The 20,210-nt window shown below is 34.5% G+C and overlaps 2 protein-coding genes and 1 long non-coding RNA gene across 6 annotated transcripts; all 3 read left to right on the top strand.

The window, feature by feature from the left end:
• Positions 1 to 581: 581 nt before the first annotated feature.
• Positions 582 to 3,648, top strand: LOC145085971 (disease resistance protein UNI-like). Its single transcript, XM_079023675.1, has 2 exons — positions 582 to 714; positions 1,683 to 3,648. Exon 2 carries the CDS (start codon positions 1,711 to 1,713, stop codon positions 3,646 to 3,648), a length of 1,938 nt encoding a protein of 645 aa, XP_078879801.1. The 5' UTR covers positions 582 to 714; positions 1,683 to 1,710.
• LOC145085972 (uncharacterized) lies at positions 3,527 to 8,585 on the top strand. Of its 4 annotated transcripts, none has more exons than XR_013700258.1 (5): positions 3,527 to 4,330; positions 4,465 to 4,998; positions 5,588 to 6,250; positions 7,208 to 7,928; positions 8,111 to 8,585. XR_013700258.1 is itself a non-coding variant. In XM_079023679.1 (5 exons), exons 1-4 carry the CDS (start codon positions 3,668 to 3,670, stop codon positions 7,253 to 7,255), a joined length of 1,908 nt encoding a protein of 635 aa, XP_078879805.1. In that variant the 5' UTR covers positions 3,527 to 3,667; the 3' UTR covers positions 7,256 to 7,276; positions 8,111 to 8,585. The 4 variants fall into 4 exon arrangements, 3 of the variants coding, with proteins under 3 accessions (XP_078879805.1, XP_078879804.1, XP_078879802.1); XM_079023679.1 differs by having other exon boundaries at positions 7,208 to 7,276; XM_079023678.1 differs by having other exon boundaries at positions 7,208 to 7,276; positions 7,438 to 8,585.
• A 4,202-nt stretch (positions 8,586 to 12,787) lies between these two features.
• On the top strand, positions 12,788 to 14,799 carry LOC145085970 (uncharacterized). The gene is made up of 2 exons (XR_013700257.1): positions 12,788 to 13,710; positions 14,543 to 14,799. It is a non-coding gene; the product is annotated as an uncharacterized LOC145085970 (long non-coding RNA).
• The last annotated feature ends 5,411 nt before the right edge of the window (positions 14,800 to 20,210 follow it).

The raw sequence follows: 20,210 nt of genomic DNA, 5'->3' as shown, positions 1-20,210 counted from the left end.
TCTCAAAGTTAATATGCTCCAGGTTGCTTAAAAAAGAAGAGGCACTGTGTAGTCAACTTCACAGAACTACATGATGAACTTCGACAGATCTCTGACTAATCCACTATAGCAAACCTCAAAACGAGTATAGCTGACTTCATAGAACTACATGAGGAACTTCGACAGACCTCCAACTAATCAACTATAGCAAACCTCAAAACGAGGAAAGATACCTACGAAGTGGCATGTGATACTTGTTGGGTAGTTTAGTTAGTAGCCCTTACGTTTTCCTTATCATTTTTTATTGTTGTTGTGCAGTCAACACCGATGAGATCTCAAATATTTGACCTAGACATAATATCGGTTTAGGAATCTCGGTCCCACATAGTGGTCCAAAGAATTGCACCGATATAGACCGAGATATCATGATATTCAATATCGGTTATTGGTGCCATATTTTTGGTTATAGCTTTTGGGTCAACTTCTAAGCATAATGTATAACTGGGCCTACCCATTGGCTATTTTAGCCCAAAAACATGAAACGGACTCCGCATCACTCCATAGTCTCCATTAGGAAGACCTAATTAATTACATTCCCGTTAGTCGTTCCTTCCAAGTTCCAACTTCCAACGTCTATTTTCTCTTTCCTAGATTCAGATTCGATTCCCAGTTCTACGAGAAAGGATAGCTTAGCGAGGGCGCTGTGGTTCTTGACTTTTGACCTTAATCTACCTGGTTTGTTTTCACGATTCTGATTCTTGTCTTCTTGAGTCTTAAGTCTCAACACCATAATACGATTCTGACTTGTGGACTCTGGTTGTTTACTTGATTGCTACAAGCCTACAATGCTACTGATTACTTAGATTAGCTTACTATCTTTGTTGATTTTTGCAATTATTCTTGATTTTGACTTCGATGATTAACTTTAAGTTTGACTTTCACACTTGTACTGCTACTCCGCGATTACCGATATTTCAAATCTCAGCCCTTAATCGATATTTTATTTTTGTCCGTGATAACTGCCTAGTTTTATTGACATACCAGACACGTATAAGATTGCTCATCCCCAAATGCTGCTTTGCAAACTGTTGTATTATTGCCTAGGAAATTAAGTTCCTTTCATGGCTCTGTTACTGAATCAGTAGCTTTGCAACTTGCCCTTTAAAAGCTGATTCATATTTTTACATATCTTTTGAAGAATAATGGGTTCTGATTGTACCTTTCTGATCAGATTGATTTAAGAGGTGTCTCCATAAAATCCATTTTTGTGAAGGGATCTGGGTTACTTTTTAAGGGATTTGCTACCACAGTATCCCACAAAAGCTCTTTTTCCCATTTCCCTCATCTGTTGATCTATCAAGCTTTATATATGTTCAAAAATGAAGACATCACGTATCTAACACATGTAATTACTATCATCTTCTTTAAAATAATCATATTTTCGTATTTTTTTTATAATTAATCAATGATAAACCATTTTATTGATTCCTATTACTACCATCATCTAGACTAATTTCTTTTTAACTTTATCTTTAACTTCATTTTAGATTATGAGATGATCTATATTACCATTACATCATCGTTCGACAGGCCAAAGCTAATCAAACCTTACTCAATGCAATGAATCTAGGATGCATTTAAATGCCCAATTCATTATAAATTTTCATCCAATTTTGTCTGACAAGTTGTTGGTTACTATGTAGGTACTTTCACAATTACGAATTTCCAGCAATGGATGTTGTTAATGCCATTCTTAAACCAGTTGCAGACATACTTATGGAGCCTGTTAAGAAGCATCTAGGCTACCTCATTTCTAGCGCACAACATGTGAGGGATATGAGAAGAAAAATGGGGGAGTTGGATTCTCTAAGACACGCCGAAGAAGACCACTTGGACAGGAACATAAGAACTCGTCTTGAGGTTTCATCTCAGGTTAGGAGTTGGTTGGAAGAAATAGAAAAGATCGATGAAAAAGTAAAAACCGTTCCTAGTGATGTCGGTGCTTGTTGCAGTCTCAAGACTAGACATACAGTCGGAAGGGAAACCTTTAAACTAATTGTGGAGATTGAAAGTGCCACAAGAAAACACTCTTTTATCACCTGGACTGATCAGCCCATTCCTTTGGGAAAAGTTGATACCATGAAGGCAACCACCTCCACACCATCAAGCGATCACGATGACTTTGAGTCAAGAGAAAAAACTTTTAATCAAGCACGGAAAGCACTTGAACCAAACAACACATCCCACATGATAGCATTATGTGGGATGGGCGGAGTGGGGAAGACCACAATGATGCAAAGGCTGAAGAAGGTTGCCAAAGAAAAGAGAATGTTCAATTATATAGTTGAGGCAGTTATAGGGGAAAAGACGGACCCAATTGCTATTCAACAAGCTGTAGCAGATTACCTTGGTATAGAGTTAAAAGAAAGCACTAAACCGGCAAGAGCTGATAAGCTTCGTGAATGGTTCAAGGCCAACTCTGGAGAAGGTAAGAATAAGTTCCTTGTCATTCTTGATGATGTCTGGCAGTCCGTTGATCTGGAAGATGTTGGTTTAAGCCCTTTTCCAAATCAAGGTGTCGACTTCAAGGTCTTGTTGACTTCAAGAGACGAACATGTTTGCACAGTGATGGGGGTTGAAGTTAATTCAATTCTTAATGTGGGACTTCTAATAGAAGCAGAAGCACAAAGTTTGTTCCAGCAATTTGTAGAAACTTCTGATCCCGAGCTCCAGAAAATAGGAGACGATATTGTAACGAAGTGTTGCGGTCTACCTATTGCCATCAAAACCATGGCATGTACTCTTAGAAATAAAAGAAAGGATGCTTGGAAGGATGCACTTTCGCGTGTTGAGCACTATGACATTCGCAGTATTGCCCCTAAAGTCTTTGAAACGAGCTACCATAATCTCCAAGACGAGGAGACTAAATCTGTGTTTTTGATGTGTGGTTTGTTTCCTGAAGACTTCGATATTCCTACCGAGGAGTTGATGAGGTATGGATGGGGCTTAAAGATATTTGATAGAGTTTATACAATTAGAAAAGCAAGAAATAGGCTCAACACCTGCATTGAGCGACTGGTGCAGACAAATTTGTTGCTTGAAAGTGATGATGTTGGGTGTGTCAAGATGCACGATTTGGTCCGTGCTTTTGTTTTAGGTATGTTTTCTGAAGTCGAGCATGCTTCAATTGTCAACCATGGTAATAGTAATATGCATGGGTGGACTGAAAATCATATGACCGACTCTTACAAAACAATCTCATTAACATGCGAGAGTATGTCTGAACTTCCAAGAGACCTCAAGTTTCCAAACCTAACGATATTGAAACTTATGCATGGAGATAAGTCGCTAAGGTTTCCTCAAGACTTTTATGAAGGAATGGAAAAGCTCCAGGTTATATCATACCATAAAATGAGGTATCCATTGCTTCCCTCGTCACCTCAATGCTCCACCAACCTTCGAGTGCTTCATCTTCATGAGTGTTCATTATGGATGTTTGATTGCTCTTGTATTGGAAATTTGACGAATCTGGAAGTGCTGAGCTTTGCTAATTCTGGCATTGAACGGATACCTTCAGCAATCGGAAATTTGAAGAAGCTTAGGCAACTTGACCTGAGAGATTGTGGTGGTCTTTGTATAGAACAGTATTGGAAATGCATCTGCATTTAGAGATTATAACTGCAATGAGATGGCAGAGCGATCAAACAGGCTTTCTGCATTAGAATTTGAGTTCTTTAATAACAAGGCCGAAGTGAAGAATATGTTATTTGAGAATCTTGAACGATTCAAGATCTCAGTAGGACGCTCTTTAGATGGAAATATCAGTGAGAGTACTCACTCATATGAAAACACATTGCAGTTGGTGACCAATAAACGTGAAATATCAGACTGTAAACTTAATGAGTTGTTTGTGAAAACAGAGGTGCTTTGTTTAAGCATAGATGGTATGAATGATCTTGAAGATGTTGAGGTGAAGTTGACGCATCCTCAATCCTCTTCATTCTGCAATTTAAGAGTCCTTGTCATTTCTCGTTGTGCAGTGTTGACATACCTATTCAAACTCCGTGTTGCAAACACTTTGTCAAAGCTTGAGCATCTCGAAGTTTTCAAATGTGATAATATGGAAGAACTCGTACATAATGGGACTAGGGGTATTGGAAAAGAGACAATTGTGTTCCCCAAGCTGAAATTTTTATCTTTGCATAAACTACCGAAGCTAGTAGGTTTGTGTAATAATGTCAACATAATTAAGCTACCAGAACTCAAAGAGTTAAAACTTAAGGGCATTCCAGGTTTCACAAGCATTTATCCGCAAAACAAGTCGGAAACATCTAGTTTGTTGAAGGAAGAGGTAGATATATATGTTTTATGTTTATACTATTAGACAATCTTTTCAACTAAAAGTTATAGAATATATAATTTGATTGTGTGATGTGTCATTGTTTGGATGTGGCTATTAATGGATTTTGCATGAATATTTTGCAGGTTGTGGTTCCTAAGTTGGAGAAACTTCGAATTGATGACATGGAGAATTTAAAGGAAATATGGCCTTGTGAACTTAGTAGAGGCGAGATAGTTAAGCTGAGAGTGATTAAAGTGAGAAATTGTGATGAGCTTAGGAATCTATTTCCGCACAATTCCGTGTTTCTGTTGCGTCATCTTGAAGAGCTTGAAGTCAAAAATTGTGGTTCTATTGAACATGTATTCAACATCAACTTGGATTGTGCCGGTGCAATTGGAGAAGAAGACAACATCAGCAGCTTAAGAAGCATCAGAGTGGAGAATTTAGGGAAGCTAAGAGAGGTGTGGAGGATAAAAGGTGGAGATAACTCTCATCCCCTCGTTCGTGGCTTTCAAAATGTTGAAAGAATAAGCATTTGGAGATGTGAGAGGTTTAGAAATGTATTCACACCTATCACCACCAATTTTGATATGGGGGCACTTGTGGAGATGGATATAAGAAATTGCGGAGAAAACACGGGAAATGATGAATCGAAAGAGAGTAGACAAGAGCAAAAGGTATGGATTTCAATTGCACTTTCTTAATTAATTAAGGATTAAGCTCCTGCCTTTCGAATATCACCAACAACTTTTAAGTTTTGGAGTCGATTCAGCTTAAAACTCGACCAACATAATGCAGATAGATGAGAGCTGAAGCTAAATGCCTTTATAAAATCCTTTGATCATTTTTCTTGATCTTGATAGCAAGTGGAATGATTTCAACTTCAAAATGATGAAAAGCATAGGGACATAGGTTGTATGGAAACAATTCGGTGACTTGGATGGGCAGATAAATTTAGTAAACTTAACCCTTTAATTGACTACGGTTGCTTATTAACTCAATTTCAATCCAACTCTGTCCGTCTCTTGTTTGAAAATAGTTCACATCTCAATTTCAATCCAACATCTTTTAATTATTTATCTGTAGGTGAAAGATCCAACTATTTTCAATTTGTTGAGAATTTTCATCATTTGCAATTGTTCCTTGAAAAATTGCCTAAAATCAAAGAAATCTTTTTCAAATCCAAAATTATAAGAGAGATTTGTGAATGGGCATGAAGTTATAAATCATTTACACAATTTCTAACATTGGGATATATATGCGCAGACTGATATTCTATCAGACGAAGAGACAATACAAGAAGTCACTGGCAATATTTCTAATGTTGGATTCCCATCTTGTCTCATACACTCTTTTTATAACATCCATAAACTCAAATTGGATAAGTATGAAGGAGTGGAGGTGGTGTTTGAGATAGAGAGTCCAACAGGTAGAGAACTGGTAACAACTCACCATAACCAACAACATCCTATTATACTTCCCTACCTCCAGGAATTGGATCTACGTTTTATGGGCAACATGAGTCATGTGTGGAAGTGCAGCAACTGGAATAAATTCTTCACTCTTCAAAAACAACAATCAGAATCCCCATTCCACAGCCTCACAACCATAAATATTGAAAAATGCAAAAGCATTAAGTACTTGTTTTCACCTCTCATGGCAGAACTTTTTTCAAACCTAAAGAAAGTCGGTATAAATAATTGTGATGTTATTGAAGAAGTTGTTTCAAACAGAGATGAAGATGATAAAGAAATTACTACATTTACATCTACCCACCCGACCACCATCTTGTTCCCTCGTCTTGATTCTCTCACTCTATATGGCCTGAAGAATCTGAAGTGTATTGGTGGAGGTGGTGCAAAGGATGGGAGCAATGAAATATCTTTCAACAATACCACTGCAACTACCACTTTTCTTCATCAATTTGAGGTATGCTTTGTACATATTCAAAATTTTATTTAATTTTTTTGTTAGTATCATTTTTTCTTTGCAATATTCTATGAACAAATCACCAAATCACATATAAGAGGCTTAAACATTTATTGCACACCCATTACCTAGCATGCAAACTCAAGAATGGGATTCATGTCATTTATTGATCAGATTTCTTTTTTAATTTTTCTAATTAGAAAATGTCCATATGTCTAGTTAGGTTTGCCATTCTCTGTGAATCCTTTATTGTGTCTGTAATCAAGCATCTTAGATTATTTTCCCATTTTCATAATTGTGCTTATTTTTGACAGTTTTTTTTTTCCTTTTATAGCTGTAATTGCAACCTGTTATATATTCAAGTCTTAATGTACATAATAATGCATTTTATACCCACTATACTAAGATAATAGATACCATGACCATGCTACACTTCACATATTCTAGTAAAGGCAGTTATGGAAGTTCAATAAAATGATAATAGCATCTTTGATAGTTGAAGGGTAATACATGCAATTTAGTTTTTATTTCTGTTAGAGCAGTATTTAGCTAGTAGTGGCCAGTGGGAGAGGAGAATATAATCTTTTATGAAAATCTGGTCATTGTACCCAAAATTTAGTTAAATGCAACTTATTTTAGATATTAGGGGTCATCAGGTGACTGGTATTGTTGGATAGAATTCAACAATTTATAATATTACCAAAAACTAATTTTTCTAAGCATATTGTGTTAAACATTTGCTTTTTTGATTTCATTGAATTTGCATTCCTATATTTTAGGTTGTAAAGTGATTGCCTATTTGAAAAATCCTGACATTAATTAAAAAAATACATGCTTGATGTGGAGAGCATTCCTATCATTTAGTATAATAAAAAAAAAATTAGATTTTGAATTAAATTTCTTATACAAAAGCTGTGTCTATGGTTTAATTTTACATTAACTTTTCATGTGTTGCAGTTGTCTGAAGCAGGTGGTGTTTCTTGTATCTCATTCCTCATGCATTGAGGAGGATCAATAAATTCATAGGTTTGGCTTTACTACTCTTCACCAAACTTTTTATATATCAAGTGCAATTGGTTGAATCTGACATTTGTTGTATAAAAAGAGGGAGGGTTTATTGTGTGTTTGGTGGTGCGCTTGTTTTCAAGTCTTTATGTATGCATTTATGGTGGTTATTGGATTTTCAGTTATTTGGAACTCAAGAACACTAAGGGCCTGTTTGATAAGCCTTCTAATTGGGTCCAAAGTTAGGACCCGGTCCTTAATCCCCAATTAGCTTGTTTGTTTTGACTTTAGCATCTTTGGACTCGGTCCAAATCAGGGACTCAGTAATTTTAAACTGATTCGGTCCTCCAACAAAAAGAAGCCGACTCGATCCTTTTTTTCCTTTCATGTATTTGCCCTTCACTTTTGTTCCTCCTGTACGCCTTCGCTTCTTCCTCCTATCTGAAACAACAGGAACGATATTCACCATCGCTCCTTCCCTCACTCGTGCATTCTCTCTTCGTCTCCGCTTCACTAGTAGACAACAACCACAGGAACGGATCTTGACTTCGCAAGATGACATCGATTGGGTGAAGACCCAGATCGAAGTGAATGGACTGCATATGCAGGATAATGTGCTCCGCAAGGGTATCAATCCTCGTACTCGCGCCCAACAGCTTCAGGATTTGATCCAGTAAATTACTCAACTATTTGTCTTGTTTTTCATCTTGCTTAGCAATTGCTGCAATTTTAAAACCGAATTGAACAATTGTATACTATAACAAATTGAAATTAGTGGTGCTTAATCTTATGGTACGATGATATGAATTAATAGATCTATCCTTGACTTGTTTCATCACAATTACATGTACAAAGGGATATCACATTATGAACAAAAGGAAGAAGCAAAGAACTATGCAGCCTTTCCAGTCCAGGTGAACTCCTAGTAGAACAACACCAGAGTAACTATGGAGAACCCTAGGCTGGTGGGAAAGATGTATTCGAATTCCTTGCAGAATCCTCTCACTTAATTCCAGAATCACGTGCTCTTGAAATCGGATGTGGTACACTTCGAGTACATGGGAAAACATACACATGATAGTTTATTGTTCAATCATTATGAGGTATGGTTTGAGTTTAGAAGATTTAGAGTGTAAATATTTTGTAACTGGTTTCTTTTGTTTGTGGAAACCATGTAAACTTTTAAGTTTTAACCTCCTTAGGCTTCTCATATAGATTTTGATGTCATTTTAAATTCTTTGAAGGAGGAAAACAAAGGTGTAGGTATATAATGTAACGCACATCGGTGAAATGAACAATCCATTTGTTTGTATTTGTTATTATTTAACAATTTAACATGCATCCATTAAAAAAAAAACTCAATCATATGTGGTCATAAGGGTAATATAGTTATTTTTTCATCATTCACCATACTGGTCAGAAAAATAATCAAACAGCATAAACTCAGTCAGATGTGGACTCAGTTTGAACTTCTAACTCAGTCTGCTTCTAACTCAGTCAGCTCTAATTCAGTTAGCAACTATCAAACGACCCCTAAGATGGAAGATGAATCTCATGGATAATGTTATTGAAAGAGGCTGCAAATGATGTTTTTGTAACCACGATGCGTAGGGTCTATTTGGTGCCTATGGGATGCAAGTAATAGGCATTTGGTTGGTTGACGTGAAAAGAGAAGTAATAGGCATTTGGTTGAGGTGAAAAGGGATGCAAATAGTGTTAGTAATTATTAAACAATATAAAAAAAGTTGATTCTCATTTGTCACGCTAATTTAAATGCAAAAAAAGGTCGTATAATAAGATTGAAGCCCTCTGTTTCACAAAAATCATCAATAAGATATGCAAAAACAAACCAACATAAACAAAACCCCTTCATGAACACGAAGCAAATATGCAGCAAGAAATTGATATTAACAGAAACCATCAATTAGATAGCAATGATTAAGAATCATGTGAAATTAGAATGTAAGGAATTTCTAACCTTGCAAAGTTGCGATGTCGATTCCAACTCTTTACTTTAGGAAATCCTCGATGAAAGATGAACTTTTGTTGCATCATTAGAAAACGATTCCAACTCTCTACTTAATATAAATCGAATATGCTATGATTGGGCACTTGGCAATTTCTTGCGATTGGCTATACTCACTTTGGAATCGAAGATTATTTTGAGCGATTATGCTGTTGATGTGGTCAAGATTGGGATTGAATGATTATTTACATGCGATTTTATGGGTTCATAATCTATCAATTGAGCGCAAAGTCGGTATTTTTCAATCAAGGAAGGAAATGAATGAAAAAAACAAGGTTTTCCTTTCTTTTCGTGTTTGCGTGTTCGAAGGAAAGGAAAGAAGGTTTTTTTTTTTTTTTTTTTTTTTTTTTTTTTTTTTTTTTTAATGTGTCCCAAAGATGGAAGGAAAATAAAAATAAAGGAAAGTTAATTAAGAATATTACAATTTTACCCCAGCAATCATATTACATATATAGTTCAAATTGGAAAAAAATGTTGATCTGCATATCATCTTTATATTTTACTAGGTGTGAGACCCATGTATTACATGGGTTTATTTAAAAAAAAAATAAATATAAAATTTTAACAATTTGAAAATTTTGAATTTATAAAAAAAATGAGAAAATTTTTGAATTTTTGAAATTAATGAGGATTTATTTTGTTGAATACACTACATATATAAACCCTTTTTAATAAATATCTTACATATATATTACCTTATATATTAAATGTGGAATTTTAATTTAATAAAATAAAAAACCATCTTACTTAATAAATGAAGATTTTTTTTGCCACATGTCAATTTCTCATGAGTTTTGATACTTGTCATTTTGATACTTGTCATTTGCTCACCAGGTGTTTGTTAAAAGTTTGTAGATTTCTAAATTTACACGGGAGTTAAGTGAACAACCTAAGTGTGCATTGGCTAAGTCGCTTCGCTGAAAGTTTCACCTCATTGAAGTCTCTTAGCATAGCTTTCTTGGTTTCTGAAGTAAGTTTGTCAGCCTTTGCCCAACTGATTGTTTTTTTTTTTTTAATATCAGCAACGTCATATGTTGCTTGATTCAGGCGCTCCTGCTGATGTAAACTGTTATGATGTATTACGTTTTGTGCCTTTTCATTGCAAATTTTAGTTTCCCTTCATTTCTCATTAGTTTCCCTTCATTTTTGCAGAATAACTCCCTTTGGAGAAGCGCCCACACCAAGGGCAACTCATGTGGCAATTGTTGTGAGTACAATGGTGGTAATTCAGGTGTAATAATTCACATTTCAATACCTCATCTTTGCGGTTTTTGTATTTTCTGCTACTTTATTTATATTTAAAATAAATGTGTTTTTTTAATCCAAAACAGGGTGGAATTGGTCCACCTGGTCTATCTGTCGAGGATCTCTATGTTCTTGACCTTAACTCAACATCGACCTCGGTGGCGCAGGTGTAAATTTGAAATATTTATTTATTTACTTCTACACATTAACATATCTTTGAAGTTTACAATTTTGCAAATCCGGTAAAAAAATGTTTCTTTTTTCTTCTACAGTGGACAGTGCTGGTACAAGGCTCTGGCCCGGCTCACGATATGGGCATGTCATGGCTTTGGTGGAGCAAATATATCTTATGGCAATTGGTGGAAATGATGGTCACTTTTTCAGTGTATTGCTTCATTATGCGTACCCTATTTTTATAAACAGGAAAGCGGCCTCTTGCTGATGTATGGGCTTTAAGACACAGCTGCAAAACCATATGAATGGCAGAAATTAGAACCAGAGAGAGAGGGTCCACCACCATGCATGTATGCTAAGTAATTATCTTTTCACACACATTATGAAACTTCCCTTTATTCTTCATGTATTCCTACTAATTTTCCTTCCACTTTGATGTAGGTATGCTACTGCAAGTGCATGTTCTGATGGTCTTCTTTTGCTTTGTGGAGGCCGGACTGCAAATAGTGTGGTGAGCAATTTGTTATTGTTTTAGTGCTATTGCTTTCTGTTCAAAGTATCTGACTTTCTGATTGTTCTATGTTAATCATTCCTTGGGAGTGTATGGGTTGTTAATGTCATTGCTATTAAATTTGTTAGTTGCAAGCCTGCAACTACCTTCACTCTTCAGTATCTTTTAAATTTTGTAGAACCTCAATGTCTTCAGCATAAACGATGTATAACATAATTTTTTTTTATCATTGGTGTAAAGGAAGTGAACACTTAAACATTTGAATACTCACATAAAACTACATCAATACCAAGGAAAAGGTGCACAATCAGTTCATAACCGACTTTTCAGGTTAGTTGCTGTTGTTGAGGTTTCTTTCATTACTCTTACAATTCCCTTTATTGACGACAATACCCCCGTAACTCACGTTCCATCTTTTTTTTTGACTGATCACACATTATTTGTACATATGAAAAAAATACCCCTTTATTCAATTAACATTTTTTTTAATAGAGAACAGCTTAGTTGGGAATCTTTTACATGTGCATACCAACAGGAGTTGCCCCTAGGTTATGTTTATGGTGGATGTGTAAATAACTGTAAATATTTTTTATTTATTTTTACCTAATTTTAATTATAGTAAAAAATGTAAATATAACTGTAAACAGTGAAACTAACGACTTCTATTTATTTATTTTTGTGTTTAGGTTAGAGATTATTTTAGATGGAGGTATGCTCTTTTTAGTGTCGCGATTTTGATGTTGCCTTCTGCCATGCAAATGAAAGGTATTTTTTTTTTTAAATGTAACATATTTTTAATTATTTGGTGTTACTAATAAAATTTGAAATTACATGTTTTTCTCCACCAGGGATGAAATAATCATTTGACAACTCCCGAGATGAATGATATACAAATTGAAGATGCTCCATATTACTTTTTGTATTTTATGTATTTATTAATATACATTTCTTTTAATAATTATTTGATGAAAGTATTTGTCTCAACACAGTTATTACAACAATGGCTCTTGTAAAGAAACATAGTGGCAATTCGGTGTTCTCTAGAAAATCAATACTATAACTCAATACACATTAGACTGAGTTATGGAAACAATGGATGTAAGGTAGATTTTTTTTAATACCTTTACTCTGAATTCAGCTTTCTAGATATTAGTATTAGATTCTGTAAAAACAACATTTTATAAAGAAGTATAACATAGGTCGTGTTAAATTAACCGATAAAAACATACATAATTACAATTCTATTGAACTAATCTGTGAGTAACAACATTTATCAATATTTGTAGGGGTTTTATTGTAATTTCCCAATTTTAGTTTTTGAATTTTTTTAAACAACCTACTATTTTGTCTCACTTTTATAAACCTTATTAAGTACAATGCCTTGATTGTAAAATAAGCGAACGTACAGCTGATTCTATAATGTTTTTCTATATAACGACCAATTATGTAACCATCATGGACCATTTTTGTAATGTTTTTATACTATGGACAACAAGTTGGTAATCTTTTTGTTTTTCTGTCACAAGGACTATTTTGTAAACCATCACTATGCTCCAAATTCTGGAGGCTAGAAACATATAACCAAAAACCAAGTGAAATGAATCAGTTCATCATCCCTTTTTGTTGTAGAGGCAGTTGTTTATCTATATTACCCTATGTAGATATGTCTGTAAACATGTTAATATCTACTTCTATGTCAATAACTTTCATCTATGTTTTAATGCAATACAACTACTCAGCCTAAATTAGCAGCAATGTCCTTCATTTTTTTCTAAAAAGGATGACCCGTGCAACGCACGGGCCTTTTGCTAGTTATTATTAATTCTATCTAGTTATTATTAATTCTATGGACGACGGTGAGTGCATAATCGCAACCCTAGCTTAAAACTCAAGAAACTTTTAATTTGAGCCGCAGAAATTCAAAATTTTGCGGTTGTGTGCAGTTCCAATCGGTTTCCTACGACCCTCCTCCTTCTTCTCCCCACGTTGCTTCCATGCTTCCTATTCGCTAACTGCTACAATCACGTCATACAAATCCGCCTATATATTGATCGTTCGATGTTTAATGTTTCTATCTTTCAAATCACGATGAAGCATTAATGGAACAAGCAGATCAATCACCAAGAACAACACCACGTCTTGATTCGTTTGAATTTCTTAAACCGTCTTCTTTCTCTGGATTCAGATTCAGGTGATTTTAATGGCAGTCATCAATCATCACAATTGATAGTTTTCTTTAATCATCACGGAGGCTTCCTAACCACGACGTACAAATCGGGCCTATATAATGATTCAGTTATGTATTTGCCAGAATCGAGTATGGAAAAATCGCATACTCTATACTACCATCTTCTTTCACATGGTTTACTAGCATCAGGAGCTCGATTGTTCCATCATTTTAGGTCCGCCCTCCCCTTTGTCAACGGAGGATTCAATTTCTTGAAAAGAGCATCAGGAAGCTCGATTTCTGCCTAGATGGAATTTGCACAATTCGTCTAGGTAAGTTTATTATTATTATTATTGTTATTATTATTATATTTTTTTATCCCAATTGTTTGTTGATTTTCTTAATTATTGTTTTCTAATTTAATTGGCCTGATTGTTCATGTATATGTTCTCACGTTTTTTTTATCTCACATGTTCGATTGTTCCATGATTTTTCATTGTGAATTGATCCATATACAATGAAAACAAATATTTTATGAATATGTTTACTCTGATTAATGTATTTGTGGCAGATAATAGAGTGAAAACGCACTTCATGCTTCCTCATAGTGGTTTTGGGTATATAATCTGTTTCTCAACTGTTTTCATTGACCAAGTTACTAGATTTTTGTCTTTTGATTTTTATATGTATGCTTTTCTTTTACATTTCTTGATTTTGGGTTGTTTATTATATAAAAATATGATTTATTCTATCTAATTTGTATAGGAAATCATCTCAACCGGATGTTTTGGTATTACATGCCCATTCACAACATGTTTCATAAACTGGACTGGAATTACTTATTTAACCACAGTTATACATATTTATGCAGTCTTTTAGCATGGATAAAGCCAATTGCAAACTGAGAGAAAGTGGAATGTATATACGATTTTATATTTTCTAGAAAATACCGTGTTTTATTACCCCTTTCATTTACACAGGAGAAAAATGTGTAGCTAATGAAACATGGCTTCTTAAAGTTGGAATTGAGTAGTTTTCGGTCAAAGGATTGAGATAAAAACTTGTGATTTATTATAAGTGTGTGATGAAGATGAGCTGCTTTACTACCTTGAAAATCGTTAACTTAGGGTTGGAAAATCTAATGTTAAACTTTTTTCCTATCAGGTTTGTTAGCCATCATTTGTGGCTGTATGTATTTCCACAGAAATGGAACTTGCTAACAGAGCTTTAGCTGTTGCTGATTGACATTACCTCTATCAATATCTTGGCCTCCTACCATCCATACTAAATTACCCATTTCTGCTAGCATTATCATGGAAAAATATACATTTTTTTGTTATGTATTGTACTATTAGATAATTTATGATGGTTATGTTATAGCATTGTACTTTTAAACATAAAAAAATTATATTTTTAGTTCATTTGAAAGTTTTTTTTAATTATGAGTTGAACCTTACCCTTAGCTTACTCTCTATTTTAGTTTTCAGATCATACTTCATTGAAGTTTGGAGGCAATGTAGGTTCAAATTACTCTATCATGAACACAAATTTTTTAAAAATCCAACATGCTCAATGATGTTGCCAAGAGCATTATACTCTTTAAATACAGGCATAATAACTTGGTTCTACATGTTAATTATCTTGACTTTTTTACTGCATCTAAGTTCACATTTTGTTCATTCGATGAAAAGGGTATTTATTAAAAAAACTTATTTGTTTTAATTGCGTACATTGCCAAACAATTGTATGCTAAATTGTTCAAATCTGTAAAAAGACCAAACAACAATGGAAAAATGAAGTTTCTAAGTGAGGCAAGTTTTTTAAAATGTTTTTGAAATGGAGGTTTTAATAGCAATGTACTCTTAAAAAGCTTTTTTACTTATTTTTTGATGTCTTCTATTACCAGGTCAATTTTGATTTTGATGCAAGATTTTTTTTGAAAAAACTTTTCTCAAATGACAGCTTTAAAGTAATAACAACGTACTTTGAGAAATTTTCTTGATGTGTCATTTAGGCTTGAGTCTGCAAGTTTTTCAAAATAATTTTTTTTCTAAAATGGTGGTTTTAATAGCAATCTAATTTCAAAATAAATGTTTTTACTTTATTTTTGGATGTGTTCATTTCCAGGTCAGATGCATGTTTCTTTAAAAACGTTCCTGAAATGACGGTTTACAAGAAGTGTACTTTTGGAATAAGACGTTGATTTTTATTTTTGATGTATCTTGTCAACTAACATTAAGGAAGTATCTAAACAGTTGTAGAATATAATATTTAGTTGTATGATCTTCTTTCACGGAAATTGACAAGGTTCTCGCTATACAGCTTCCAAATCAAGGGAAAGAAAGACGTATTGCTTTGTATCCTACCTATAACACTCGGAATCCAGAAGGCCAATGAAAGGAAAATGTAACGACATGATTTTTCAAAGGAAAATTTTCATTTTTGATTATCCAAACACATTTCCATAAATTTCAAAATCCCATATATAATTGTTTTCAAATTCATATCAGTTACAACTTTTATTTAAAATATCAGAGTGTCCCATAAAACGTCTGAATGAGAGTGCACGCCGCGTCATCAAACCTTGCCCTTGCCCTTGGGATCCGATGTACCTTAAACAAATCCACAAACTGTAAGTTAATGCTTAGTGAGTCCCCCAGAGCATACCAATCACACAATTTACATAACACATACCATATTAGCAATAAAAGCTACATATACCACATAATTCATGCATATATAAACCTGTAAGGATGCCGTGGGCTTCCCCCAGGGTCTTACACTTTCGTGCCATGGGCTACCCCACATGGTCTTATATCCAACTGCCACTGGCTCCCGCTGGGGTCTTCCATGCAATAACATACATAATTAACTAGCATATCATGTATCACAAAAATATCTATCACACTACATAACATATATATATATATATATATATATATATATATATATATATATATATATATATATAAACATATAAGGATGTTGTTGGCTCCCCCAAGGTCTTATACCATTGTGTATTAGGCTACCACACATGGTCTTTACCTAGGAATGTCATGGGCTTCCCCACATGGTCTTATATCCAATTGCAACGAGCTCCCCCCGGGGTCTTTCATGCAATATCATATAATCACTAGCGTACTGCTTAGCATAAAGCTAACTATCATACAACATATCTCTACTATAGCTAGTGTACCATATAACATAAAATGGATGACCTTGGTGCCTTAGACCCATTGGTATGGTGAGAAGAGTCACCTCTCTTGAATGTTGAACTGACAACCTAGAACCAGATCACGTGTTGCTCCAACTCAACTGCTTGTAATCATCATTAGATAGACTTGTCATAATCCCAGAATTACCCTCAAGGTCAACTGTAACACCCGGTTTCTGGTACGTATTTAATTTCAAAGTAATATTGTATTTTTCCCTGGGACTCAGCGAGTTGAATGCCTAACTCGTCGAGTAGACAAGACTTTGCGCGAGGATTTTAAGTGACCTACTCGACGAGTCGGGAGACCGACTAGGCGAGTAGGAGCTGTGTGAGTAAAACCATAAATTTGAGGACTTACACCCTATTTAAACAACTGATCTCCTCCCATATCAGCCTCCATCGTCCCTCACACTTCCAAAAGACCTTAAATTGAAACCCTATCCTTGTTTGAGTGCTCTTAATCCATTTTTGTGTATTCTTTGGTGGTTGTTGTGACAACCCAAAATTTTCCATTCGGTCAAACCCTAAAAGTCAACCACTTCGTAGCATAAGTCAATGTAATTATTTCTTATTTTTAAGAAAAATAAAGTTTGTTTGATTTTTTTTAATATTATTTTTAAGCGAACGGGTGTAAGAAAGTGTCGTCTCGGGTTTTGATTTTTGAAAACCGCAAACACTTCGCGTATTAGAAACACCCGACCAAACTTTTATGTTTGGGTCGAAAAATCATCCAAAAATCCGTAAACTCATGCTTATACATGAGTTTACTCCCCATTTATCAAAAGAGTAAACTCCAAAAATATTCTCTCAAGTATCATCCAAGTTTTTATTCCAAATCTTCAAACTAGTAAGTGTTTCTAGCCTTTCAAGTTAGTATATCACTTAATATAGTGATTTTACATCCTTTAATCCATCCATTTTTGTTTTTTGACTAGTTTTTCCAAAACACCAAGAACACACACTAAGTGTTCTTGGCCTTTTAGCTCAATTCAAGCTTCCTTATGTAAGTACTTCTATCCTAGAGTCATTTAAAGCTAGCTATGCATGTTTATACCAAGGAAATTTGTCAAGAACACAAGTGTATGAGTGTTCCCGGTCCAAGGAGATGCTTGGACCCTAAACACAATAAAGAGGCACCAAAGTGTGCCTAAGTCCCAAATCTAAGCCCTAGTTGATGTATAGACCATCCTTGACATGTTTAAACCCTTCCTTCTTGTGTTTAAGCCTTGAAAAAGCACCAAACCCCCCAATTTTATGTGTTTATGGTTTAGAGATGTCCCAAAACCGTAAACACCCCAAAAGGTGGGTAAATGTCCATTTAAAGTCCCATAGTTGTTTCTTATGGCTAAATCTAACCTAGATTAGTGCCATGATTGAGCTAAGGACTTGAAAACCCCAAATACCTTAAACTTAGGAGTTTAAGGTAGTAACCTCATGAGTTTAAGGTAGTAAACTCATGAGAAATGGTCCTTAGACCGTAAACTCCATTTAGGAGTGTTTTGATGCCACACAACACTTCCTAAGGCTAATTCGTGAAGTAGGAATGCTTGGAATAGCCTAGAATACTTCAAATCACCAAATGGTCAAAAGGTTAGGAGTTTACGACCGTAAACTCAAGAGTTTACGACCGTAAACTCAAGAGTTTACGACCATAAACTCAAGGGGTGTTGATCCTTAGGGAGTAAACTCAGTTTAAGAGTTACCCTTGAACCCCAAACACACTAGCCTTTCCCTACAGCACTTAGATGCAACCCTTGAGACTTTTAACACTTGTATAAAGTGTTTAACATGTCCTAGAGTGTTTTAACTTTGTTTATTAGTTGTTTAAAGACTAATTGAGTATATACGTATATCCTTATATGTTATTAGGATCTTTGTGCATGTCTAAGTCTTCACTTGACACCAAGCACTTATCCAACACTTCTTTCCGATCCACTTACCACAGGTGAGTTCATACCCTTTAATCAATGTTTTAAATGCTTTTAAATGCTTTATGGGGGGGATACAAGTAGAATTATGCTAGTTATTATATCAATCACATGTGATTAATAAGTAGATTTGTGCTAGTTATTATATCAATCACATGTGATTAATATGCAGCATTCAAATGATTTACTACACATTAACCGTTTTACCAAACAGGTTCTTCAAAAGACATTCTTAAATGTTTTATATGTTTCAAAATCCTTATTAAACTGTTCATTACACACTGTATGATCCTTTTTCAAACCATTTTACATCGATCCGTTTTACTCCAAGCTGTTATCAAACTGTTTTCAAACCATTTCAAAATCCTTATTAAACTGTACATATACTTAAGTGATCTTTCACTTAGGCACTAAATGTAAAACTATATTTTGTTAATTATAGTTACACTTGGAAAATTACACACTTTTACGAGGAACGTACATTCAGAGCAGTTAGGTCTTGGTAGAAGACTACATTCAGAGCAGTTAGGTCTTGGTTGAAGACACTTTCACACAATAGTAGGAATCCTAGGGATTTCTAGGGTTTTTCAAACTTTTACAGTTGTTTTACAAACATTTTCATACTTACAGTTCATATATACTTTCAATACTTACAACTCATACATACAAATTCTTACATACAAGTTCATACATACAAATACTTACTTACAAATTAAGACACTAAAATACTTATGATCTCACCAGCTTCAAAGCTGATACTCGCTTTCAAAATTACTTGTATCCTCAGGTCATCTATAGACAGGTACCGATGCAAGGTTTAGAGAAGATGGAGCTTGTTCAAGACTTATCTTTCATTTTGATTTATGCTTTAGTGTCTATTATAATTTGATAGAACACATTTGTATAATAATTATTTTATTAATGCAATGGATGATGTTGTTGCTTGTTTACTACTTTTCATTGTTGTGATACTATACATGACGTCCTCCGCCCCAGAACGTTTCCGCCGTTCTTGGTTTTGGGGTGTGATAGATTGGTATCAGAGCATTGTTTATAGTGAATTAAGTATATCAACCCATAAAATATATACTAATTATAAATACATAAGGCATTAAAAATACTTTGACCAAGAGTTTATACTTTAAATAATAAACTATTTAAGAAAGTATACGTGCCTGCATTCATACTAAAATCAGTGTCACTAGGACAGTACAAAAGAATTACGATTGTTGGGAAACACAAGTGGGCTTAGAGATATATGGTCAAAACTGGGAAGATATAGCCTGATCACTTATATTATCTGAGGGTTGACTAGCATGTGCCTAAGCTTAATTGTGTGGTTGCAACAATGCTAAAATCTTACCAACCCTACCACAATGAGAACAGTAGAACATCACATTAAACTTAAAATACTATAGGAGTATTTGGTGTTACTATAAGTACTTTATACTTGAGAACTAAAACGGGGTCTTCATTACTAGGTTGATAGTTGCTAAGTGGATACACTAAGGCTACATGTAATTAGGATGTTATAGACTTAGAATCTGTGAAAATTTTACTTTACCCCTATTCTGTGTGAATTTGGAGTTAAGGTCACTTATTCAAAGGCCTATCCTGTTTCGATTACATATAACCGGTATGCACTTCACAAATAGCAATGTAACTAATGAAGATTTTCTAAATAATTATC

This window comes from Lactuca serriola, chromosome 2, assembly GCF_051521515.1.
Source record: "Lactuca serriola cultivar US96UC23 chromosome 2, Lser_US96UC23_V15, whole genome shotgun sequence".
Lineage (NCBI taxonomy): Eukaryota > Viridiplantae > Streptophyta > Magnoliopsida > Asterales > Asteraceae > Lactuca > Lactuca serriola.
Note: the sequence above shows the minus strand (reverse complement) of the source record. Positions and strands in the feature narration are given on the sequence as shown.

Bases quoted from the DNA above. Each gene is read 5' to 3' on its own strand.
- LOC145085971 (XM_079023675.1), top strand. From the start codon at position 1,711: ATGGATGTTGTTAATGCCATTCTTAAACCAGTTGCAGACATACTTATG.
- LOC145085972 (XM_079023679.1), top strand. From the start codon at position 3,668: ATGGCAGAGCGATCAAACAGGCTTTCTGCATTAGAATTTGAGTTCTTT. The intron at 4,331-4,464 runs GTAGATATATAT...AATATTTTGCAG, and splicing joins CTAGTTTGTTGAAGGAAGAG to GTTGTGGTTCCTAAGTTGGA. The intron at 4,999-5,587 runs GTATGGATTTCA...ATATATGCGCAG, and splicing joins AGAGTAGACAAGAGCAAAAG to ACTGATATTCTATCAGACGA.